The 21,869-nt window shown below is 42.8% G+C and overlaps 1 protein-coding gene across 2 annotated transcripts in view; it reads left to right on the forward strand.

Moving 5' to 3' along the window:
* The window catches only part of ahdc1 (AT-hook DNA binding motif containing 1), a 92,754-nt gene that overhangs the window by 53,090 nt on the left and 17,795 nt on the right, over window positions 1-21,869 (forward strand). The window contains exon 2 of one of the 2 annotated variants that reach the window (XM_088933097.1): window positions 17,850-18,039. In XM_088933097.1, coding sequence (XP_088789223.1) covers window positions 17,850-18,039 — 190 coding nt within the window. Of the gene's footprint in view, window positions 1-11,557; window positions 11,569-17,849; window positions 18,040-21,869 lie in introns of those variants that run through there. The other variant, XM_088933098.1, reaches the window with a different exon arrangement.

A 21,869-nucleotide genomic window follows, 5' to 3' on the forward strand; every position in this document is an offset into this window, starting at 1 on the left:
CTTAAACTGTTTCATGAAGGAGTCAAATCTGGGCTTCAACTTTTCAAGATACCCACAACTCTGTGTATAAACAGGCACTTACTATTTTCTGTCCTAAATGGCTTACCTCATAGTTTCCAGTTACCACCGTGTGTGAAACAGTCACCTGTGTTAGCCCTATCTGTATTCTACAGAATTCTATACACTTTCATCAAATCTCTTCTCAATCTCCTTATTTTCTAGACTAAAGAGCTTTAGCGCCCTTGAAGCCTCCCATATGTGATAATGCCCTGAAAGCAGTAATCATTCTTGTTGCTCTTCTTTGAATTCTTTCTAAGGTGGTGAAATATTATTTTGAGGTTTGATGACCAAGGAAATATTTTAAATAAGGTTGTAAGACGTGATATAACTTCTGTGGATTTAAATAAAAGACATTTTTATTGTATACACATGTTTTTTACTTTGTAAAACTTTGCTGTATTTACTTGATTCCTTTCATGTGTAGCTTCTTACATCTGTCATGGTATACAACTGGTATATGTTCCTGCTTCCTGTGTGGTATGCTTTGCATTTATGAACATTAAATTGAAGTTGCCTGGTGTCTGCCCAATGCAATATTTTCTTTCTATACTGTAATTCCCTTTCTGCTATTTCTGTGTTTTCCACTCCCTTATTTTTGTATCACCTGCATATTGAACTAGATTGCAAACTATAACAGAATTTAAATAATTAATGCAGGTCAGGAACATCTGTAAGCCTGACATGGATCCCTGTGGCACACCGCTATTTATGTTCAGCGAAACAGATGTCATTCCTTTAAGATTGTACTGTTTTCTATTCATTGACTTGCTTTCTGATATCTACAAGTACATTACCTGGAATACTATAGCTTTTGAACTACTGTATATGTTTTGAGGGATGAAATCCAAGATACCTTTAGTGTTATTACAGGTTTTTGTGGTATCCAGCAAAACATTCACTTCTAAACCCTTTGTAAGTAAGCTTCTACTTTAGCTCTTATTATTTTTTCTTTAGCTCTACCAGATATAAAACGTTCTTATCTATACGTGAATAGATGGTAGATTTGCAGACCTCCAGTCTGAGTGTACTGATGGTATCCCTACTTACAGATGAAATCACTTATGAATAATATCCCTAATTTCTTTAAGTAGGACTGGGAATCATGGGACAGTTTTTAGTGAGCTTGTGATGGACATGGTTGTTTGATTTCATAGAGCTACATTGGATGTACCTCTATCACCTCCGTATTGGTGAAATGTTAAGCACATCCCATTTAAACTGTGTCTTTCAGATAGGGTTCGTTAACAGCATGTCTAGTTCTCCAGCTGACCAATGCCCAGGTGACACAGCTCTTTCTCATTCCAACGAGCTTCTCTGATCCACTAGGATTACGTTCATAACTTGAAACACTCAGGGTTGGTTTTACAGACCAAGACTATAAAAATAAACTATACTCTGTATAGAGGATTATTTTAAAACAATATCTCAAAGCACTAAAGAACAAAACAGTATACGGAATTTAAAATGTCAACAACCAATCAGACATGATACAGCAATATAAAATTGATAAAATACAACATAAAATCTATATATGTTGTATCTCTATGCCAGTTTAAATGAGGTTTAAGGTGTGATTTGAAAACAGATTCAGCATCTTGGATCTACTATTGAATAGTATTCCACACCCATGTGAGCAGAGTGCAGGAGGAGATGGCTCTGTCACCCACAGTTTGTGGTCTTCTGGGGGGGACAAGCAAGAGATTGTGGCTAGGGGCATAATGTATCCAGCTGTCAAAAGCATAAGAGGGAGAGATTCTCTTCACAGTCTTGAAGTCTGTACGAAATTTAACAGGACTCACAGTTGAACGTTACAGATGATGTACTGCAAGAATCAAGTGGATTTTCTCTGCCAGTTGAAGTGACTAACCCAAAATGTCCAATTGTCTTTTGACATCTTTAAAGAAAGAAGTCTTTGAAATTGTTTTCTGTGTCATTGTCATTCTCTGGATATGAGAGGTCACATCTTAACCGTTTGGCCTGTACTGTTTAATGTCTGACTCTCTGGTGATGTTTGGGCATAGAAAGTTATTTGCCATGCTGACCACAAACTCAGAATCTGATCTCAGAGGTGACAGAGAGGCAGTAAATGAATGTTGTGCCTTACGCTGACACCCGTTGATGGAGATATTCTTCTCACCATGCTCATTGGATTACAGGTAGCTCTCAGGATCCAAGAGAATCAGCTTCAACAACAAGGGTGGGTACCTTGTTCCAGGTACCCATGATGCTTTGTCTAAAGAGCCTGGTTTGCTGCTGCCTCCCATTGCCTTTTGCAGATCGTTCGGTCAAATTCTCGACGACTGTCACAGGCATGTCTTCATCATCTTCAGCAGAGAATAAATCAATTACTGGCTGTGTGCAAACTACCACTCGACAGTGGGGTGGGGGGGGTCGGTGGTCGTGGTAGGGGAATTAGAAATTTTCCTGCAGTGGAGGGAAGACAAGATAAATGAGGACAAGGCTATCCATGCCAGCTTCTCGGCACACAGTGTTGCCTGGCACAGGACCAAACTTTTAAACGGGGCTGGGAGATCTGCAGGCTTGTGTGCAAAAGATGAGAGGTGGGGGAGGAGTTTATTATTTATTTGCTTAGCAGATGCCCTCTTCTAGAATAAAGGGGTAGGAGGCTGAAACACCTACCCTCCCCACTCGAAAACATCCATAGGAAGACAAATGCAGCTGCTGCCATTGTTTATGTGCTCACATCTTTTTCCCTAACCCAATAACTTCCAGTGGTAAGTGGTTTATGAAGCTGGCGCCAGTGATCCTACCCGACAGGAGACAATGCAGTATGCCCATTAAACCCACTACCCTCATCCTTCCTTCCCCTGGCCTTCTGAACTGCCGACACTGTCCGCCTGACTCGTTTTCAGGTAGCCCTGTGAGGTGTCCAGCCCAGGAAGTGGTTTTCTAGTTTTCAAATTGGTCATGGTTTCAGGTATCATGTCTGCCCTTGTAGTAAGGTGCCCCCAAACCAAGAGTCCATTCCTTACCCAAACAATAAATACAAACTGTCCCTTTTCTGTGTGACGGCCTCACAAGAGTGATGTGTAATTACAGCAAGGTTAAAAAGAGCTGCGGCATTTTAAACCTGGCAGCTTTATTTGCGTGCGGGCAGTGACTCTTAAAGGACAGATTTGTTTGTGTCGGAGCAGTGCCGTTGGAGCAGTGTGTTGGATATTCCTGTAAACCCAGACCTTTAAGCAAAGGAGATACCTAGGCAGGTTGGGCTCTACAATGATCCGGCGATGCAGATGGTGAACGTTGCCTGCCCATGTTCAGCAATGAGCTTTAAGTTCCATTACCTCAATCGGACTAGATCCTGACCAAAAATGTGGCCATCCCTGTTTGACTTGAAAGCAGTAAGTGTCAAACCTCTCTGTTAGAGGCATTCAAGGTTCACTGAATGCACCTGGGAGACAGGTGGGTCTGTTTCTGAATCCCTCCTTGCCATAGATTCAGCTAATTAAAAAACAGCTGGACCACAGGGGTTTCAAAGCAGCAGTTGCCCATCTTTGTTTATACTGCAAGACGCAATGTTAGTCTTTGAATACACAGACAAGCCCGATGCTCCTTTTCATGTTTTTTTTTATGTTACAAAAACTGTTAAACTGCTGTGAAAATAAAAATGAGCAAAATGTTCTTACACATCCAAAGCCTGTTCATGGCCACAAGTGTTATACTCTGAAAGTAATGGCATTAATACTGATTTATATTTGGTCTTTATGGGGAGTTATGCAAGAAAAAGCATTTTTTTAATATACAGGTCCAACACGGTGAACAATTCTTTATGAACGATTAGTTCCTCTTTAACATATTTATTTAAGATTTTTTTAAACCTCATGTTTACAATCCTTTTGGTTTTGGGAGTTGGAAACTCACACTTGTGGCGAGGATGGCGATGAGGTGCTGTTGTGTACTGTACTGCCCCCTGGTGTGCACTAGGCATCACTGTGGCCCCCCATCTGCAGTGGGCAGAGCTGAGTGTGCCCTGGGGCACTGTCCATCTCTGCCAGTGATAAATATTGAGCAGCTGGGGCTGAAAGGCAGGCAGGCAGACAGCTGCGTGGCTGAGTGTCACTCTGTGTCTCTCCGGGTTTGCTGACCCACTTCCAGGCTCTCTTCTCACTCTGTTGCCTCTGCTGCTGCTGCCGACAGTATCTTAGCAACTGCCGCACTCCCCGCAGAACAGACATATTGCCTTCCATTAGCGACCGCTGCACATTCCCGTGTCAAGGTTAGTGCTGGTGGGAGAGGAGAGTGACAAATATGCACTCCTTCGCACAATCCCATACAGCACGGTTACTTTGCACCCCCCCCCCCACCCCCACAAAACAAAGTCTTACAGGGGAGAGCAGGCCAGTGTTCCACTTTTCACAAACAAGACGTATCCTTCCTTTGTGTGTATGGGCAGTTCAAACTCGCTGAAGCATTACCCAGTCGAGACACACCGAAAATCAACACTTAGGATGGTTTGAACCCTGAAAATAGATTTTGTGCCCCTGTATCACATAAATGCCCTTATAGTGCATGACTGTGACTTTAATCACACAACAAAGTGGAAAGTGGGGGTGGAAAACACACTTCTGCTTTGTAACATAACTTATTTTTCACATAGAAAAAGAAAAACCTTGCATGCAGAAATCTACACTTCCATGAACTTCCATGAATATTTGAGTCTGTTCTACCAACGGCACCCCCAGACATTGTTACATTGTAGACATTGTTACACTTCAACACTTATACACACACGCACTTACGTCAGAGCATGGCCGCAAACAAATGCATGGACACAAGAGACTGTAACAGCCCCACTCACCCGATTTGTATCCTGCACACCGTCGTGAAGTTCAGAAGCAAGCCTGAATTCACAAGCAGGCTGTGCGCTGGAAAGAAGAAAACAAGCTGCTACACACCTGACGGTCAAGCCTGCTTGCGCAGACACATGAAGAGAACGAGTGTGACAGCGCAGATTGTGAAGTTCTCTGCAGTCCTTATTTGCAACACTTGCATGGAGAGAGCTTTGTAAATCTGAATTGTGACCAATAGAACCAGAAAGATACACCCCCCCCCCTTCAGCTGTGCATCTTCAAGCTGATTCCCCATTCTACTTATCCATACCAGTACATATATACGTATTTTTATTATTAGTCCAAGGATATATACTATATATAGTATATTACAAGGATCATCTACTTTATCGTGTCTTTTCAGAGCATGCACTTGCTATTAATTATTTTTGTATGAATATGAATTAGCTGTTTTCAACGCTATGTTTTGTATATAAACTATGTAATCTGTGTAACTTAGGGTGTTGATTCCACTCTTATCAGAATGAGGTGTGCATTGGTGTAGTTTAGTGTGCAGCAACTGCCTGTCGAGGCACAGAAGGGACGAGAGAGACAAGTCAGCCCTGGAGTCTCGAGAGGATTCATTTTTAATGCTCTGTCTCAGGCTGCTGACGACTGTGTCAGAAATGCAAGGAGCAGGGCTGAGAGCACACACCGTCCCTGGACGGCTGATGTGGAGAGGTAGGAGTTCGTGGTGCCCCTGTGACCAGCTGTGCCTGGTTCATCCTGTACTCCATATTTTGTTTTATGTTGCTATCTCGATCCATTCTTTGTTCTTTATGATATTTGTGTCCAGTGCTGTTGTGTACAGGAAATATTTTGATTCTGATCTGCTCATCTGCCCCATTGAAATTCAAAAAGCTGTCTAGATCTGACAACTTTTCAAACAGTTTAATGTAAAAGGGTTTATGCTCAAGAAGTTTTGGGTCTGGGATCGGCTTTGGCAAGTCCCGTAGTTGTCTGTCCCCTTTTTTAAGACGTTCCCTACGTTTGAATCTTTGGGTACTGTACATTTTCCAACACCTTATGTGCAGTCATGCAGACAGGCTCAAAGGAAGTGAATCTCTTTAGTTTTGAACAGAGGAGTCCAAGAGGAGACTTGAATGGTACTGACAAAGTCATTTGTAATCTATCTTGTGCTGTTACACATGCAGTATGGCATCTATCTTTAATTCCATGCTGAAATGCTGTCAGGTCTGATCCCTATGCTGTGCTACATATACTCCATGAATGCATACATAACATGACGTTCAAAGTCCAATCCAGTCCTGTCAAAGGGACTCTATTCCTGTTGCTTTTGGTACTGTTGTACAGTATAAGGAAGCAAAGTATTTACAAATTGCATGGTAGGGATCAGCAGTTTCAACACATGGAAGTAGGTACACTGGGTTGCTTTTTCACCGGGAGCTTTAGAAGATGCCCCACATGTCAGTGATTAATTAGGCCATGGAGAACTACTAACAACTTGACTCTTTTTATCAATTTCTTTCATCCATTTCTTTAGCACACGGGTACAATGAGATGGAGTGCCATGCTCCACATCGTCATTGTCCCGCTTTGGACTACTGATCACTGTTAGGTAGCCAGGTGACCCTTTTGGTCAGTTCAGACAGAAGGTATGATGCCTTCTCATCTTGTGCTCCTCAATGTGAAACAGTAAATTAATGCTACAAGATATTAATGCCACTAACAATATGAAGTAATTAGTCTTAATATTTAAGGTTTTTTTCATATATAGCTCAGTAGCCTTTTAAAAGGCTGCAGTCATACATTGTAGAACTGCTGACTTTATTGACTTCATTCATACAATATGTGATAGTCTCTGGTCTTTTTACATATATCCAACGGTGGCATCAGAAACTTTTTGTGCCATTCATTATGTTTCTCTGCTGTGCGTGTTTGCAAAATTCACATCACTTCTTTCAAAATTACTTGTGTCTTTTGTATGAAACGTCCTTTTCTGTGCTGTTTTATCAGGGTATAATATCTGTCTTCTGAAAGATCTGTGTTTTTCTCTCACATTACCAAGCTCTCTTTATCAATGGACATACTATCCTATCTTGCCATCTGCCAGTGCAATCTTATCTGTCTGTGAGAAGTGTGCTATCTGGTCTCTCTGTACTTTCTCACTAATCCATTTGTCTTGTAAGATGTAGGCCTGCCTTTATCTTTTTTTCATATCCCTTCATCTGTATGTCACTGCTCTTATCTATAGCATGCTGTCTTCTAGGTATCTCCTCTGCATTCTCCCCTTGGAGTATTTCTAATGTTGTGTTTGTTACTTTTCCCAAACTTCCATTTGTTTATTGAATAAGTCAAACCAAAATTGAGTGGAGGTTTGTGAGCCTTGTTATTTGTCGATCAACACAAAATCTTCAGTTTTTTTAAGTTTATCAAGTTATTTTTGCCTGCAAGGTTCGATTTCTTTTTCCCACTCCCTAACATTCTGCTCAGCCTGCCAATATGTTCTCTCTTGAAACATATACCTGTATCCCACCCTCATCTCTGCACACTGGCGTACCCAAACTAGACATGCCAGAGCTGTCGTGTCAGCCCAATTCGGCAGGTGCCTGGCAAGCATTTCCAGTGCCGCAGCATGGCACAGCGAGGGTATCCTCCCATTGGACACTTCCTCCACCGATTCCCGGCAGTGCCTGGCACAGCGCTCAGGCTTGTAGGAGTTCCCACCGCCAGTTTCTTCGTAGGCACAGCCTGGATTCTGTAATTCTGATCTTCAGACTGTCAGACTGCATCCTGCATCCCCAGATGGTGGCTTTGATCAAACAAGCCATGTTGGAGCCTTATGTTTGTAATCAATTAAGAGTAGGTGTGCAGAGCCGGAGTCACCAGAAATACAAAGAATTTGGAAGCTTTATTTCTAGAAAGTAGATGGGGGCAAGGTCTGCTGGCCAGTGCATGCCCAGCAAGACTTTTTCACCTGGTCCTACAAAGGCTGTGCAGACCATTTGGTTTCAAATGTAGATTTCTCGGGAAGCAGGAAATAAATGCATCATTATTCTTCTATTCCTAGAGATGATGTCTGTAACACTTTGTCTCTGTGCTCCTTTGTCACGTGTACTGTAGCTATTCCAGGTAAATTTACCGTGCCAGCTGTTTTGGTGAAAATACATTTCTAGAAGGTTGCTCAGAGTGAATTGTGGAAAACTGGCAGGGAAGCAATTAGCTGTCATGCTTCACTAAAGCTGATTGGTGAAGAATTGAGCACTGTAGCCTGTGCAACATGGAAAGATCACCCCCTGCCTGTTTTTCCTTACATTCAGACTTATAGAATCTGTCTTGTGATCGTTTCTGCTGCAGAAGTATAACAATGGCAAATAAGCATTTAGCAGAAGTAACAAAGAGAGAATTCTGACAGGACTGGAGGGAAGTTCAGGAATAAAATGCATGAAGTAGAAGAGGATTTAAGACACCTTTTTAAAGCACGATGCAATTAATGCAGCTGAAGGCATGCTGGGTGGGTGGGGGGGCAGAACAGGAGCTTGGCAGTAGAGACTGTTGATTAACAGTCAGGACTGTGACAGATAAACAACAGGAGATGGGGAGAGAGAGGGAGAGGAAAAAAAACTTCCACTCTAGCCTTTGACCTGCTGTTGCTATGGTAATGGTTACCAGCGTGCTGGGTCCCAGCGATGGGGGGATTACAGCTGCGGAATTGGCTGACAGAGGCAGGGAATCGGCCCAGATGTGCGTCCAGCCTCCCAGGGTCTGAGCAGCAACAAAGCTGCTAAGCGGATTGAAGAACAGTGTGTTCTGGTGAGCCAGCAGCGCCTGCAAGGGGATTTAAGCCCCTTGGCAGAGCCCAGAAAAAAAAGCAGTTCTGGAAGACTACAGCCAGATAAGAGGTACACAAATAATAAGAAATGCAATATCAACCAACTGCTTTTTATCTTTTAGATGGCAGGGATCTCGTTCTCTGAGCTCTGCTACAAATATTAAAATATTAATATTAAAAATACAAAATATTAAATTTAGACATTTAAAGGCTATCAAGCTATTTCAAGGGCAGAGCAATGGCTAGGGCATACAAGAAGTTTACAAGTTCCAAAAAAGCAAAGACATGTCTAAGGAAAATGACAGCGCACAACTTAATGAATTAATGACATCACTTACCTATATCTTTTCACACAGGACTGCTTTACAGGAGGATGAACCGTATTTGATTTTCTGCAGATGATTTCTCACTTTCCCGTCTTTTTAAAAGTGTGTGATGATATCATCTGCTTTATACATTTTTAACTTGTTCCATGCCCTGTTCTGTGTGTTCTTACTGCTACGCTGCGGAGGCCTGGGATTATGCTGCTGGCGTTATTTGCTGTTTAAATTAGCCACTCCTGCTGTCCTTGTGCTCTTACAGGCAGATTGGATGTAAACAAAATAGAGCAACGCGGTCCTGAATGTGCACCTCTTCATCACAGAGCTTCAGACAATGGCTCTGTATTCGTTTTGTTTCTTTGCCACAGTTCCCTTTTCAAGTCTTTGCAGAAGCTGGAACTGTTTGTGAAGCCGGATGAACAAATAGGCTTTGCAGAAAGCCAGGCAGAGCGTATATACAGGGAGAGGATGGTAATTGCAGATTCACAGTCCGGTGCAGTGCAGTACCACAAGGGTCCTTTGGGTTTCACTTCTTAACAGCTCTTCATTAACTGATTTTTCTGTGATTTTAGCTATGGAAGGTTTAAAGAACTAGAAAATATGCATGCTCCCCAGAACCCGTTTTAGCCTACTGAATTGGAGAAACTGTTGGCTGGGGATTGAAGTGATGTGAGAGATGCACAAAAAAAGTCATGTAGCTAAGCAGTTTCTGATTTAAGAAAAAAAAAACTGAGCTGAAGGTGAAAGGATGTTTTGTGTGTAAGGAGGAAAAATATATAGGTTTTTGGTTTTTAATCCTTTGCCTGGGTGGTGCATGTATTTGCCCTCTCAGCGCTCAGTTCCCCTTGAAGTCCTGTGCACTAACAAGTCTGTGCGTCTGAACCATAAAGTGGGCCAAGGAATTGAAGAGCGAGAAGTTACGGGTGAACAGATCCTATCCCTTCTCCCTTCGTGGAGCAGGAAGCTCTGCGGGAAGGAGAGGCAGTGGTAGACGCCAGCTCCAGCTGATCAGACAGGCCGCTCAGCGTGCGTGGCAGCTGATTTCGGAGCCTTGATGGAATTTCGCATGGCTTTAATTAATAATGAGCCTTAGAGCTGCCTTTTCCTTGCCTTCTTCTGATGTGCAATTGATCACTTCTGTGCTGAACAGTATTGCTAATTGATATGCAAAGCATCCTGCTGACTGTGCGAGGAGGAACAGTTGTCTTATCTATTGATCGGGACGACTGCCTGCATCTTTAAAAATAAATTTGGGAGCAATCGTGCTTTAGTGAATACCCACCATATGAACTACTTACTAATTTTGTGCTGTTTTCTGCCAGTGATTGGAAATCTCTTAAATATTCATTGAATGGGGTTAGATTGCAGGTTTGGAAAATTGTACCTTGCTGTCCCTTACTAGTAGCAGAAATCATATGAACTTTGTCTTCTCATTTCCCATGAGTGAATAGTAATTCTCATTTTTTAAAGCCAGTACAAACTTTCAAAATAATAATAAAACATGAGGAGCATCATTTAGGGAATATGAAAGAACTAATTTTCTTCTGAATTTACTGTTGCGGTGCTTATTGACCTTTTATCTATCATAAGGCACTTCAGTCAGATTCGGAATGGGATTGTGTTGAGTGCTTGCATTAAAGCCCATTAAACACAGCCTCTTTTATTTGTTTCTTATTAAATTGCTCTAAGTAAAATTGATGTCTTGCTTTACCAAAAAGAGCAGTTACTGTCCCTGCTATTTATTTACTTGTAAATGATTTCAGTTTTGAGTGATTCGTTTTGTACATTTAGATCATTTAATGGTTTAAGACAGACATAAAGAGCTAGGGGGTGTGAAGTTTTGGGGTGACGCAGGCTTCAGTGCACCTGCTTCTTCTGTGGGGATCAGAGAACGTTACGAAGAACGTTTAGTTTCCTTAGCCTCCTCTCCAGTATCTTGGAGACACAGGTAAGAAGTGGTTGCTGGAGGGTTCATTAGTACAGAAAATAATTTTGTAAGCCAAAACAACAGGCAAAAATGTAAGAAAGCTTACAAGCAAGTGGACACCGTTCAGCCCACACAGCCCGTTTTGGAGTTAATAGCTAATTGATCCAATGATCTCAACTAGCCATTTTGTGGAAGAAGCCAGAGAATTGGCTTCTGCTACATGGCTGGGTAGTTTGTTCCACACTCCCACCACTCTTTGGGTAAAGGAGTGCTTCCTCTTCTCGGTGTTAAGTGCACTTTCCCATTGTGCGCTGTGGTTCTTGTTTCCCTGTTAAAGCTAAGAAATTTGCTGGGTTGACTTTGGCATTGTCTTTGTCATGGGTAAATTTGTAATCTTATCTGTTGAAGACTAAAATGACCTAACAGCACACACAGAAAAACAATACGAGTTATTGAAGTATTTTGTTGCCTTTTACTTTCACTTGAGTTTAGATACATCAATGACGAACTGAGGAAGGACGGGCAGAGATGTTATCACTGCATGGGCCATTGAACGCAATAAACAGAGGGAAAGAAAATAAAAAGATTTTGGTGTTTGTCCAGAAGAAAAGAAATCAGGTGATGTTTAACAGTTGGTCATTAAAAACTGGGTAGAATGTGCAGACCAATGAATTCTGCAAAAGTCTTCTGCAGGTCGCATGTCTGATTGTTGGAAGCTGTGTGTAATTAAACTGTGGTCCTGAAACTCCCAGTTCCAGCCTGTCTCCCGTGCCTTTAAATAAGGCTGATGCTTAATTAATGAATGTTATTAATTAAAGAAGAGCCCTGTCGAAGGGAAAGGCAGTACACGTACGATGGGAAAAGGCTGCTTCACCGGCACGCTTGAGCAGCAGCTGAGCAAGTGTCTGTCAGGAGTGTGCAATATTAATGACTGCCTGCAGCCACCCCAGTTCCCAGCTTCTCATCAGGTGGGATGAGCTGTCCTGGCCTGGCCTGGAACTGGCCTGCGCAGGGGTGCACGATGTACAGTAAATGTGTACGAAACAGTCCGATATGTGTTTTAGCTGACATTTCGCCTTGTCCTGCTTTCCTGGTTTGAAATATTATTAGTCCCCAGTCAAATGAATAGGCTCGGGAGGTTGTGTGACCGTCTTTTGCCTCCTTCCCTGGCCAGAGCAATTCTCAGATCTCATTCGTAATGAAAACCGTTGGAAGCAGTGGAGAGTGCAGTCCAGTCTCACACATCATTGCCCTCTGCGCAAGGCGGACAGTTCCTGCTGCTTGCAGAGGCCCAGCACATTGTTCAATCTGGTTTCCTAATATTTTGGCTCTGTGAGTGTGTATCTCCTGGCACTTTGGATTTTAAACTTCATCTTGCTTTTCTACAACACAGATGTCGTGTCTTTTGTGTTGGACAGAATACTGACATACCTTATCCTAGTAATCTGTAAACTTGCAAATGCCCATCTGGTATCAGGGCTGAGAATCCCTTCCAGCTGACTCCAGTCCAGCCAGCCTTACCCCTGTGGCACTTGGGCACAGTTGTTGGTCCTCCCCCACAACAGTCCACTGGTAGCATAGCTTGGGTACGGACTGGCAGCCCCCTATCTTGCATTTTGAGGTGGTGCCTTTCCCTTTCCTGAAATTGTCACCTCAGAGCCCTAGAAAAAAAAAATTCAACTAAAGACACAATTAGTTAAGACATGCTTTAATTAATGTTGCCTGGGGCTTTGAGTGGTTTAAAAAGCACTTAGAAATGCATTTTTATTATTATTTTGACATCAGTGTTGCAAGCAGCGACACTGATTCATGTGGTTCTTTGTGCTCATTTCTCCACTGGACTATCAAAAGCTATTTAGAATGCCGAGGCAGTTACAGCTCTTGCAGGGTGTGTATTACACTGCCCTGCCCATTTGAGTTCTGAATGTGTGTCTGGATGCTGGTATGACTGACAGCTTCCTCTGTTTGTAGATGACAGTCTTGCAGTAACAATGATTTTAGCACTGTGCCAGTATTTCAGCATTAGAAATTTAGCAGAATGGACAAAGAGCTGCAAAGGCTTCACCTGTGAGGAGTCAACCACTCTGTCTTACACTAACAGCGGATGAAGAAGAGACTCCTTTTGAAGATTTTTAGACTGAAATGATCTGAGAAGATTAGCACAGGTTTTGGATATTGAATCTTATGCCAGCTGTTAGACTTACCTCACCATTTTCTTTTGTTCTGGGGACTGCAATTATCACTATTGTGAGGAAACAGAAAAACATGAATGGAAGGTAAATTCTAAATTATCATCTGCATCTACTGTATTCCCGGAACAGTATGTCCCATAAGTAGTGACATTCCATGGTGAGTAATAAGGCTTCTGTCTGTACTGTATGAGTTGGAGTAGTTGGGTGTCAGTCTAAATATCATGAATAACTGCAAGTAAAACAAATCGGAATTGTTTGTAAAGTGCACTCAAACTGTGTTTTTAATTGTGAATCGCATTTGGTCTGCTATTAAAACACAATTTAAACAGTGTGCATTTTCTTTCTTTAAATTCTTGTGTGTTGCCCTGACTGATTTATGTGATTCCGTTTTGCCATTCAGACAAATGTTTCGGTCATTAACGTAGGCCCTGAGCAATCTTGTCTCATAGCTGAATTGCAAGAACGTGCCCAAAGCAAATAAAGTCAGGGGACCCCTTGTCCTTTTGAGTATACCACTGAAATACTTCCTCTTTACTGAAAATGTTCCTCTCACTTAAGAACATAAGAACAACTTAACTAACTTACAGTACACTTTGGGTGGCTTGTGGTATCCCCAGGAAATCTGCTTCGACAACATGGCTGGGTAATCTTCTTCCAGAATCCCCCCACAGTTTGTGTAAGGATGTGCCTCTTCATTTCAGTCTTTAATGCTCACATTTGTAATTCCCACTTGTGTCAATGTGTACTTTTTTCATTAGTGGTCCTGAAGTAGTCCTTTGGGTTGACCATGCCAAGATCTGTCAGGATAGAGAACTTGAGACAAGTCTTCTTGCATCCTTCTGCTAGGTACCTGTTGGAGCAGGTTGACTGCACAGAACAGAAAGAAGCTCATTAATTTAGAGCCACACTGGTCATACACACGCCCCAACTTGGTGAGCTATGAAACAAGGAATAAAGGAATCCCAAGTTAGCTTCCCAAAACATTACCTTCTCCTTTAAGACTAAAGGGTTGCTCGTATTACACCAGCGTCACTGTGAGGAGGAGACTTGAAGGCTAAAGGTCACAAATTTCAGCCGGGGAGGGGAAGTGGGCAGGAGGTGCGGTCATACAGAGAGAGCTCTGTTCAGCCCTTTGTATCTCTCCAGAGCCTCATGCCTCATTAAGTACAGGAATGCAAAGGTGGCAGCTTGTCTCTGACCCCCTCCAGCTCCAGCACAAGCTGATCTCTCTCCTCCTGTTCTTTTCTTCTGACTCTGACCGACCCCCCGCCACTACCACCACCACCCTGCCTGCCTCTGTCTCTCCTTCTCTTGCGCTGCAAGACGCCCTCTGTCTTGAAAGAGCCTGAGCTGCTATTGCACTACCTGGGAACAGCGGTTTGTATTTACCGATGGGGCGCGGAAGCTGTTGTGTTGGTTTTGGAAAGAAAGAGGATGAAAGAGCTTTAGGTTGCTCTTTATCTCTTTTCCTAAACTTCACACTATTCGTACAGCTGTCACCACCCAGTCCCTACTACCTCCCCCCCAATTCCCTGTCAGCTTTACTCACGTCTACATCTTACAGGTTATTCCAGCTTTTTTAATGAGGAACATGTGAATACAGATGGAAAGGAAGGGGATGTGGAGGGGGTGGGGGGGAGGTTGCTATGCTATAGCTGTCTCCACAGTGGCTGCTTGCGTGACCTGGAACAGAATCAATTTCCGAATACACAGGCAGCCACACTAGAGGGACCTCAGCCTCCACCCAGTGGCAACTGCACTAAGAGCAGTCTTCATGCAGTGAACCGCAGGCACAGCAGCTGCAGAGTGCGGTGCTGTTCGCCAGCAACCGAGAATCCTTAAATCCTTTACCAGCATTCCCGAGGCAGGGCCAGAATGGAGCGACACCTGGGTTAAGGCCTCTGTTACTGCAAACAGTGCCCTGGCGTAATGAGCGGTGTGGCTGTGACTAGTTGGACTGCAGCTCTTCCAGAACACATCAGCTCTTATGAAACTGATATGAGCTATAGAGAAGAGTGCCCCCTGCTGGTCTACCAGTAACAAGACCGGCAGAGGACCGATTTTGTTTTTGACTTCTGCAAACTGGGAATGTGGAAAGCTACGACAATCCTTCAATTAACAGCCCCTCTTCCCCCTTTCCACACACTACAATTGTAAGGCCCTGGTCTCTGCAGCAGCAGTACTCCAAAGACGTTTTTGTAAAAGTGTGCTCATGGAGTGTACACAACAAGGGGTTAGTGGCCTATATAAAAATACAATCAATGTGGGGCATTCTTATAATCTGATTAAGTTCTCATCAACCACTCAATGCCCACTTCAATACATTTCTCACTATTCAATTTTTTTTAATTACACAAGTGGTTTTGGGTGTCTTTTTCTTGTTTGGTGGAAAGGTTTAGGCTGTTTTCCCGTTCCCTCACTGTGGCGTTCGCCCACAAATGGATTATTAGATGACAAGGTCTAGCATTTGTGGTGGGGCGCATTCAGCAAAAGACATCCCTCAGAGTGAAAGATAGGCCTTCACCACTTGAGGATTGCATTCAGTCATGTCAATAGCTGGCCAAATTCTGGAACTTAAAGGGGTTGGCACACATTGTCCGATTGCTGGCCTGGAAGGGCGAAATAGGGGATGCTCAGCAATCACCCACAATTCCCAAATCAGAATGTCCTTCATACTGTGAACCAGAGACTTCTGTTAGCCTCCTGTATTTGGGTGCCTTCATCAGCTAGGCCACATCTGTGCACTTCTGTACCAATATACGGTTAAGGATTAAAGGCTGCACATACTGAAAATAGTAAAGTTTCTGTAAAAGAACAATCGGTCATGTAGAATTCACATGGCACACAGTTTCTACTGTGTAATTCAAATCTGGAATATAATGGAAGTTAACAGTAAGCATTATCCTACTGAACTGTATATTAATGGAATGAAACCTTATTGTTTCCAAACATTGAGAATCGCATTCTCATTGTAAGTAATCCCTTAAGGAGCAGATATGAAATACATTCTGAACTGCACTTTCTGTGCCACAGTTTTCATGCAATGTTGCTTCCTTTCCAAAGCCTACTGTAGGACTATTAAAAATCTTTGACGGGGCAGTACTGTATGTAGCTAAGTCTTTCCCACTGATGATATTTAATTGTTGGTTTTCCTCTTTTTTATTTGTCCCCCACTTAAGATCTTAGTTGGTTCGCTCTGAAGTTAATGCCATTTACTTTGAACTATTGCAGTGAACACCTTTATCATCACTCCTCGAAAAACGTATCCCTGCACATATGGAGCACAGCAGCACATAGGGCCATACAACTGTGAATTTCTCTTACATGAATGCACCTTAACAATAGACTGGGCTGGATGGCCATAAGTCCAGATACAGAGTATGAATCTGAAAACAATTTGTGGTTGTGCCATGGCCTGGAGCACCCTCACCACACCAGTCTTCCAATCTGTGCCAATAAGAGATGATTTCCAGTTCATCGTCTTTAGGGCAAAGCCCGGAAGCGAAACCAGCTCAGTCTGGTTTGGGCTCTGATGAGTGGGAACGAGTGTGTTCATATAGAGATAATTGACCAGGAACGGTTTCAGAAGTGGGGTGGTAAACACTTATTCCGTGTTTCTTTTAGGCAGCTCTGCTTTTCTTAAACTTTCTAATTGAGAAAGTAAGCATATCAATGGAAAGTGCTTTGGTGTCTTCATAGTCCGAGGATCCTTTCTAGAGTTGACTCGACATTTTGACCTTCAGTTTGTCAGCATCCCTGCTTTGACCTTTGATTTCTTGCAGCATAGGCCTGATCTGTCTCAACAAGCCATGGTCAAGACTCATGTGAAACCCAGCAGAGGATTTGAAAGTCTTCAATGTGTATTTACAACAGCGAAAGGTTCATAGTATGGGCATCCTCACTTAACCAGGATATTTAGCCTCGTTCCAGGATGTTTCTGGTTGTAGTCCCTGCTGTGCTTAGTGGCTTGTCGTAAGAAAGGATCTTTAGACTGAGTGTCTCCTGCAATACTTTGGTGCCTGACTAACCACAGCATTTCATAAGAGATCCATACTTTAGCAACGATGATATTCTTCCTGCAAAAAGGTCTGTTCACTGTGACAAAGAGGTTGACCACCAGACCTCATTTTTCTGAAGATGGAATATAGCTGGAGGTAAAAGATTTCCATTCACTGCCCGTTTAGTTTAAACTCTTTCAAGGATGAGTCATTTGAAACAGTTGTTCTTAAAATGAGCAAGAGCATCACCAACAGTTTTTTTTCCTCAGACAGAGTTTTAAACTGTGCTAGGTGTCTGTGATCAATGTCACTTGACCCCCCTCATCATCTTCGAAGTCTACAGACATGATAGGAGACAAAGAATTTCCTTGCAGCTCTACAGCATTTCCCTCTCCATCCTTATCTAGCATTGCAGTCTTTTGGATGACACTCGCATCCACTTCTCCAAGCAAAGCTCTTGCCTTTGCCACACAGCAAAAGCATTTAGCCTTGCTATCTTGTCTGTGAGGCCATTGTCTTACAGCTTCTATCATCGACAGACAGCAGTATCCTAGATCTGCCAATGATGATTAGCCATATGCTAGAGCGGTAGTGGCATACACTCAATAGTGTGACCAGGTCTTGCCAGTTCATGTGAGTGGTTGCCCTGCTGTCTGCCCTCACTAACCCCCCCACTCCCCCTTCCCCTCCTCTTCTCTCTGTCTGTCAGATGCCAGCTGCCGGCCGCTCCAGGGCAGTGGTGTGGAGAACGGGGGCTGTGAGCCGGAGGCGCCCCCCTTGCTGTGCCAGGGCCCCCGAGCCTTCCTGCAGGGCAGCGGCGTGAGAGCCGACGAGGCGGTTAGCATCAGGGCCCCCCAGCGCCGAGAGCAGAGTGCCAACAGCAAGCACAGCCGCGCCAGGTGAGCGCACATGTTCGGCGTGCACGGGTCTCCCTGTGTAGCCCAAAACACAGAGAGCGGAGCACGCACAGAATTAGGCTGTCACCAAAATTAAGTGGGATGCACACTGGCAGGCTGAACCGGTGGATGGAGGTTGTGGTAGAACTGGAGTCAAACCTAGACAGGCACGGGAGAGGAAGTTTGGGTACGAATCTGTGGAGCGATCCCCCCGCGTTGAATGACTCGGTATAGCTGCAATGCAACACTGCGCTCAAGATCTTCTTCATGGCGTAGCGGTGATGCCAGCAGTGCAAAGACTGGCATGGTTGACTGAATGTAGGTCTTTGCATGCCCAAGCTGTTGCTCAAGGTAGTTCCCCTTTCTTCCATTTCTTCTACTCATAACCATGACTTTTTTTCAAGTCAACAATAACCTCTGGGCAGACACAGCTGCATGTCTCACTTTGCTTCATACAAAGCTTCAGCCCCACCCACCCATATCTCACCACCCCAGTGGTCTTCTATTCTTCCCAGTTGTCCATCTTAAGCAACGTAGGAATCTTAGCCAGCTGGAATGATTTTTACCACCGACCTTTTGTGGTATTTCCAACAAGTAGTGTGCAGTTCATAAAAAATTAAAACTGAGGGCATAGGTGTATCTGCTCGAAAAGTATCTTGGAATATAAATGTTTACCTCTTACCATTGTGCAAGTGTGTAAAAATGTTTCAGGCTTAAACTAATGACATTTACACCTTTGCAATTAACTTCTTTTTATCCTTTTTGGTTCAAGTCTGGATAATTCATTGTTTTTTTTTTATTTGAATAAAGCACCTTTACAAGGTGTTGAAGAACTGTACTATACGTTGTCTGTCCATCTAGTGTACTGTACAGCCGGCTTTTGTAAATAAAATATTTAGTTGTATTTGTATATCACAGTGTCGTTAACAATATTGTTTGTATACAGTAGTTACAGTAAAATAGTGGCAGAACACAATGTTCTTGTGCTGCACTAACTGGGGGCAAAAGGAAGCCTTTGGCTTAGTTCTGTGAGAGGTTGTATCCCGGAGTCTTCTGCCTTTTTGGGCATTCTGAAAAAGGATTAGGTAGGGTATTAGCAGTGCCTAGTCTCACCATGAAGTAAGAACCACTGTTTAATTTATTTTGGCAGGTATTATACCTTGCTGAAAAAGTACCCATTATTTAGTATGTATTTTTAGTTCTGTAGCATGTACTGTAGTGATTGCAACTTTCCACTCCAAATGCATGCGAATGGGGTCCACACTGCTTGCTGGAAATGTCCTTTTAAATGCAAATTCATTTCTAATTCACAGATCAGATTGCAGTTCACTACATAATCAGAAAACTGGAGTAGGTCATGTGGACACTTGAACGCTTAATGAAACAGAAACAGATCCTGGAAGTTCATTTCTCCATCAATAAATATAAACAGAAACTTCTTGCACTTGTTTCATAGCCAGTCCCATAATAAGAGGTTAGCTGTAGAATCTGAATATGCAGATATACCTGTAAACGTGTGGTACAAGACTCATTATCGGAGCCAACACAAAGCAGTGTGCCCATAGTGTCTCTGATAGCTCCTGATGGGTCTAATCAGCGCCTTTGGAAGTCACTTAGTAGAAGCAGTGTTATTTGAGCATCCCTCCTACTTTAACAGTGCTCCTTTGCTGTGTGGGATTTATTTCTCTGTGCTGCTTGCTGCATTGTTCTGGCCTTTCTCAATGACTGCAGTTGACAAGGTTTCTCAAGGCTGATTAAAAGGAAGAAAAAAGAATGCAGGGGAAGAGTTTCTGTGTCGCACAGGAGAGCACTGTTAATCTATGAGTTTCAGAACTTTATGCTAATTGCCTTCCATACCCTGCTTTCCTTCTAAGTGCATTGACATTTCATTTCTACCATCATTGTAGCAATGGTGAATTACAGTTTGATCATAAACAAAACCTAAGAGATCCTCCCAAAACAGTGCAGCCCCCACGTCAAATACAGAGTGAACAGGACTGGAGGTGCCGGTACTAAAGGAGAACATTTTGGTTTTAAAATTAAATGAACAGTACAATAATCTTCATTTCATGCTTGTTTGAGTGTCTCTTTTTGTAGGTAGGAATGGCCAGACACTTGCATCCAAAGGGACTGACAATTACCTGTTTTTCTGTTCAAACTTTGTATTTTGCCTGCACGTCCTGGGAAGAGTAATTTGTTCAAGAGAATAACAGCAGCGATCTGAAGCCGCTCAGGCCTGGTCACGAGTGGTCAGCTCATTCTGCCTCTCCGCACCGCCTTGGCTCAACACACTTTACAGCTGTCTTTCCTCCTGATCGAGGCAGAAAAAAGGCAGCTGTAAGAAAAGTGCTTGCAGCAGTGATGCTCCTCTCAGGCCGATTCTGTTTACAGCTCATCATGATCTGTTCGCATTGAAATTTCTTAAACCTGCCTTCTTAACTCACAGCATTAGAAGGGACCTTCGTTTTCAGTCATCCTACCTTTTAAAGCTGTAATTAACTGCTGTCAAGGTGTCCGCATTCTGTGTCGTAGAGATGTCTATTAATAGCAGAAGGAATGGGAAGTACTTGTTGCAACTTGACATACCCTTGGTAGCAGCACTCCTTATGACAAGAGTCTCTTGTGCTGAACCAATTCAAATAATTGCAGTCAAATTTCAAAGTGGGGAGGGTGTTGGTAAAGTGGTTGGTTTATTGAAATGGATGTAATCACCTAGTTATGACTTGTATCGGACATTTTGTTTTCTGTTGTTGTCAATAAAAAGACTTGTTCAAGCAAAAACAGTACAACCTGATAGAAGTAAGCAACTTGTGCTGCATTCGCACAGAATCAATAGTTATAAAATGAAGTTTTTTAACATGATTGTCACTTATATGATTGTGAATATAATCGTAATACTGTGTTCGTTTTAATGGCTTATGGGATATAGGTGAGAAAACATGGGAAAGTGTTTCAGCAACTGTATTTGCTGCAAACTTGAGATCAATACTCATTGTATCTTATTGACCAAAGCCAGAAAGAACTGTCTGGAACCGGGCCCACAAAGGGCTTTGTAGTTCTCTACATGTCACAGGAGCACCTCCTACACTCGTCCCTGGGCCTGCTAGCTCTTCAGCTCTATAGTTTTTACTCTTCCTTACTTGGTTTCAGAGCTGTGTGTGACTTTGTTCATTCCTTTCAGGATTTTGAATATGCCACTCAATTGTAATCAAAGTCAAAGTCATCTTTGTTTGAAGTTAAAGACATTCATTTCTTTTTATCTGTCTGTGTAAGACAAGTGTTTTATTTCTGGAAATATTTCTACAGTCTCTTCTTCGGACTCCTTCCAGAGCAGCAGTGTCCTTTTCATTGGAATAATTATGTTTCCCCTTTCTATTATTTCCAGGTTTTTGTCCAGTATAGTATCTTTTCCTTCATTGTCTGCTTTTCCCAATTTTAATGTCTTCATACTCCTCAAGACACTCTGCCTGTTCCCTCTTTTTCTGTCTTTTCCCTTTACTTTTAAGTTTCTATTTCCCTCCTATTTGTTCAATTCTTTAGGACTTTGTAGGACAATATTTTAGTGAAAATACCTAACTTATACAGATAGATGTGAAATCTACAAACATGTGTCACTCCATTCCTCCACTAGCTAACAAAGAATGCACCTACAGTACATGCATGACTTACTACCTATAAGGCCACATCTCATGGTGAAAGAGCTTTACAGAAGGTAATGGGAGAAAGAGCACACCTCCCACTGTTATTCCACAGCTCTATAGAAACCTAGGCAGTATTTCACAACAAGATGCAAAACTCCTCTACGTCAAATCAGTTCAGGCTATGTCATCATA

Source organism: Atractosteus spatula, chromosome 14, assembly GCF_055471065.1.
Source record: "Atractosteus spatula isolate fAtrSpa1 chromosome 14, fAtrSpa1.hap1, whole genome shotgun sequence".
Taxonomy (NCBI): Eukaryota; Metazoa; Chordata; class Actinopteri; order Semionotiformes; family Lepisosteidae; genus Atractosteus; species Atractosteus spatula.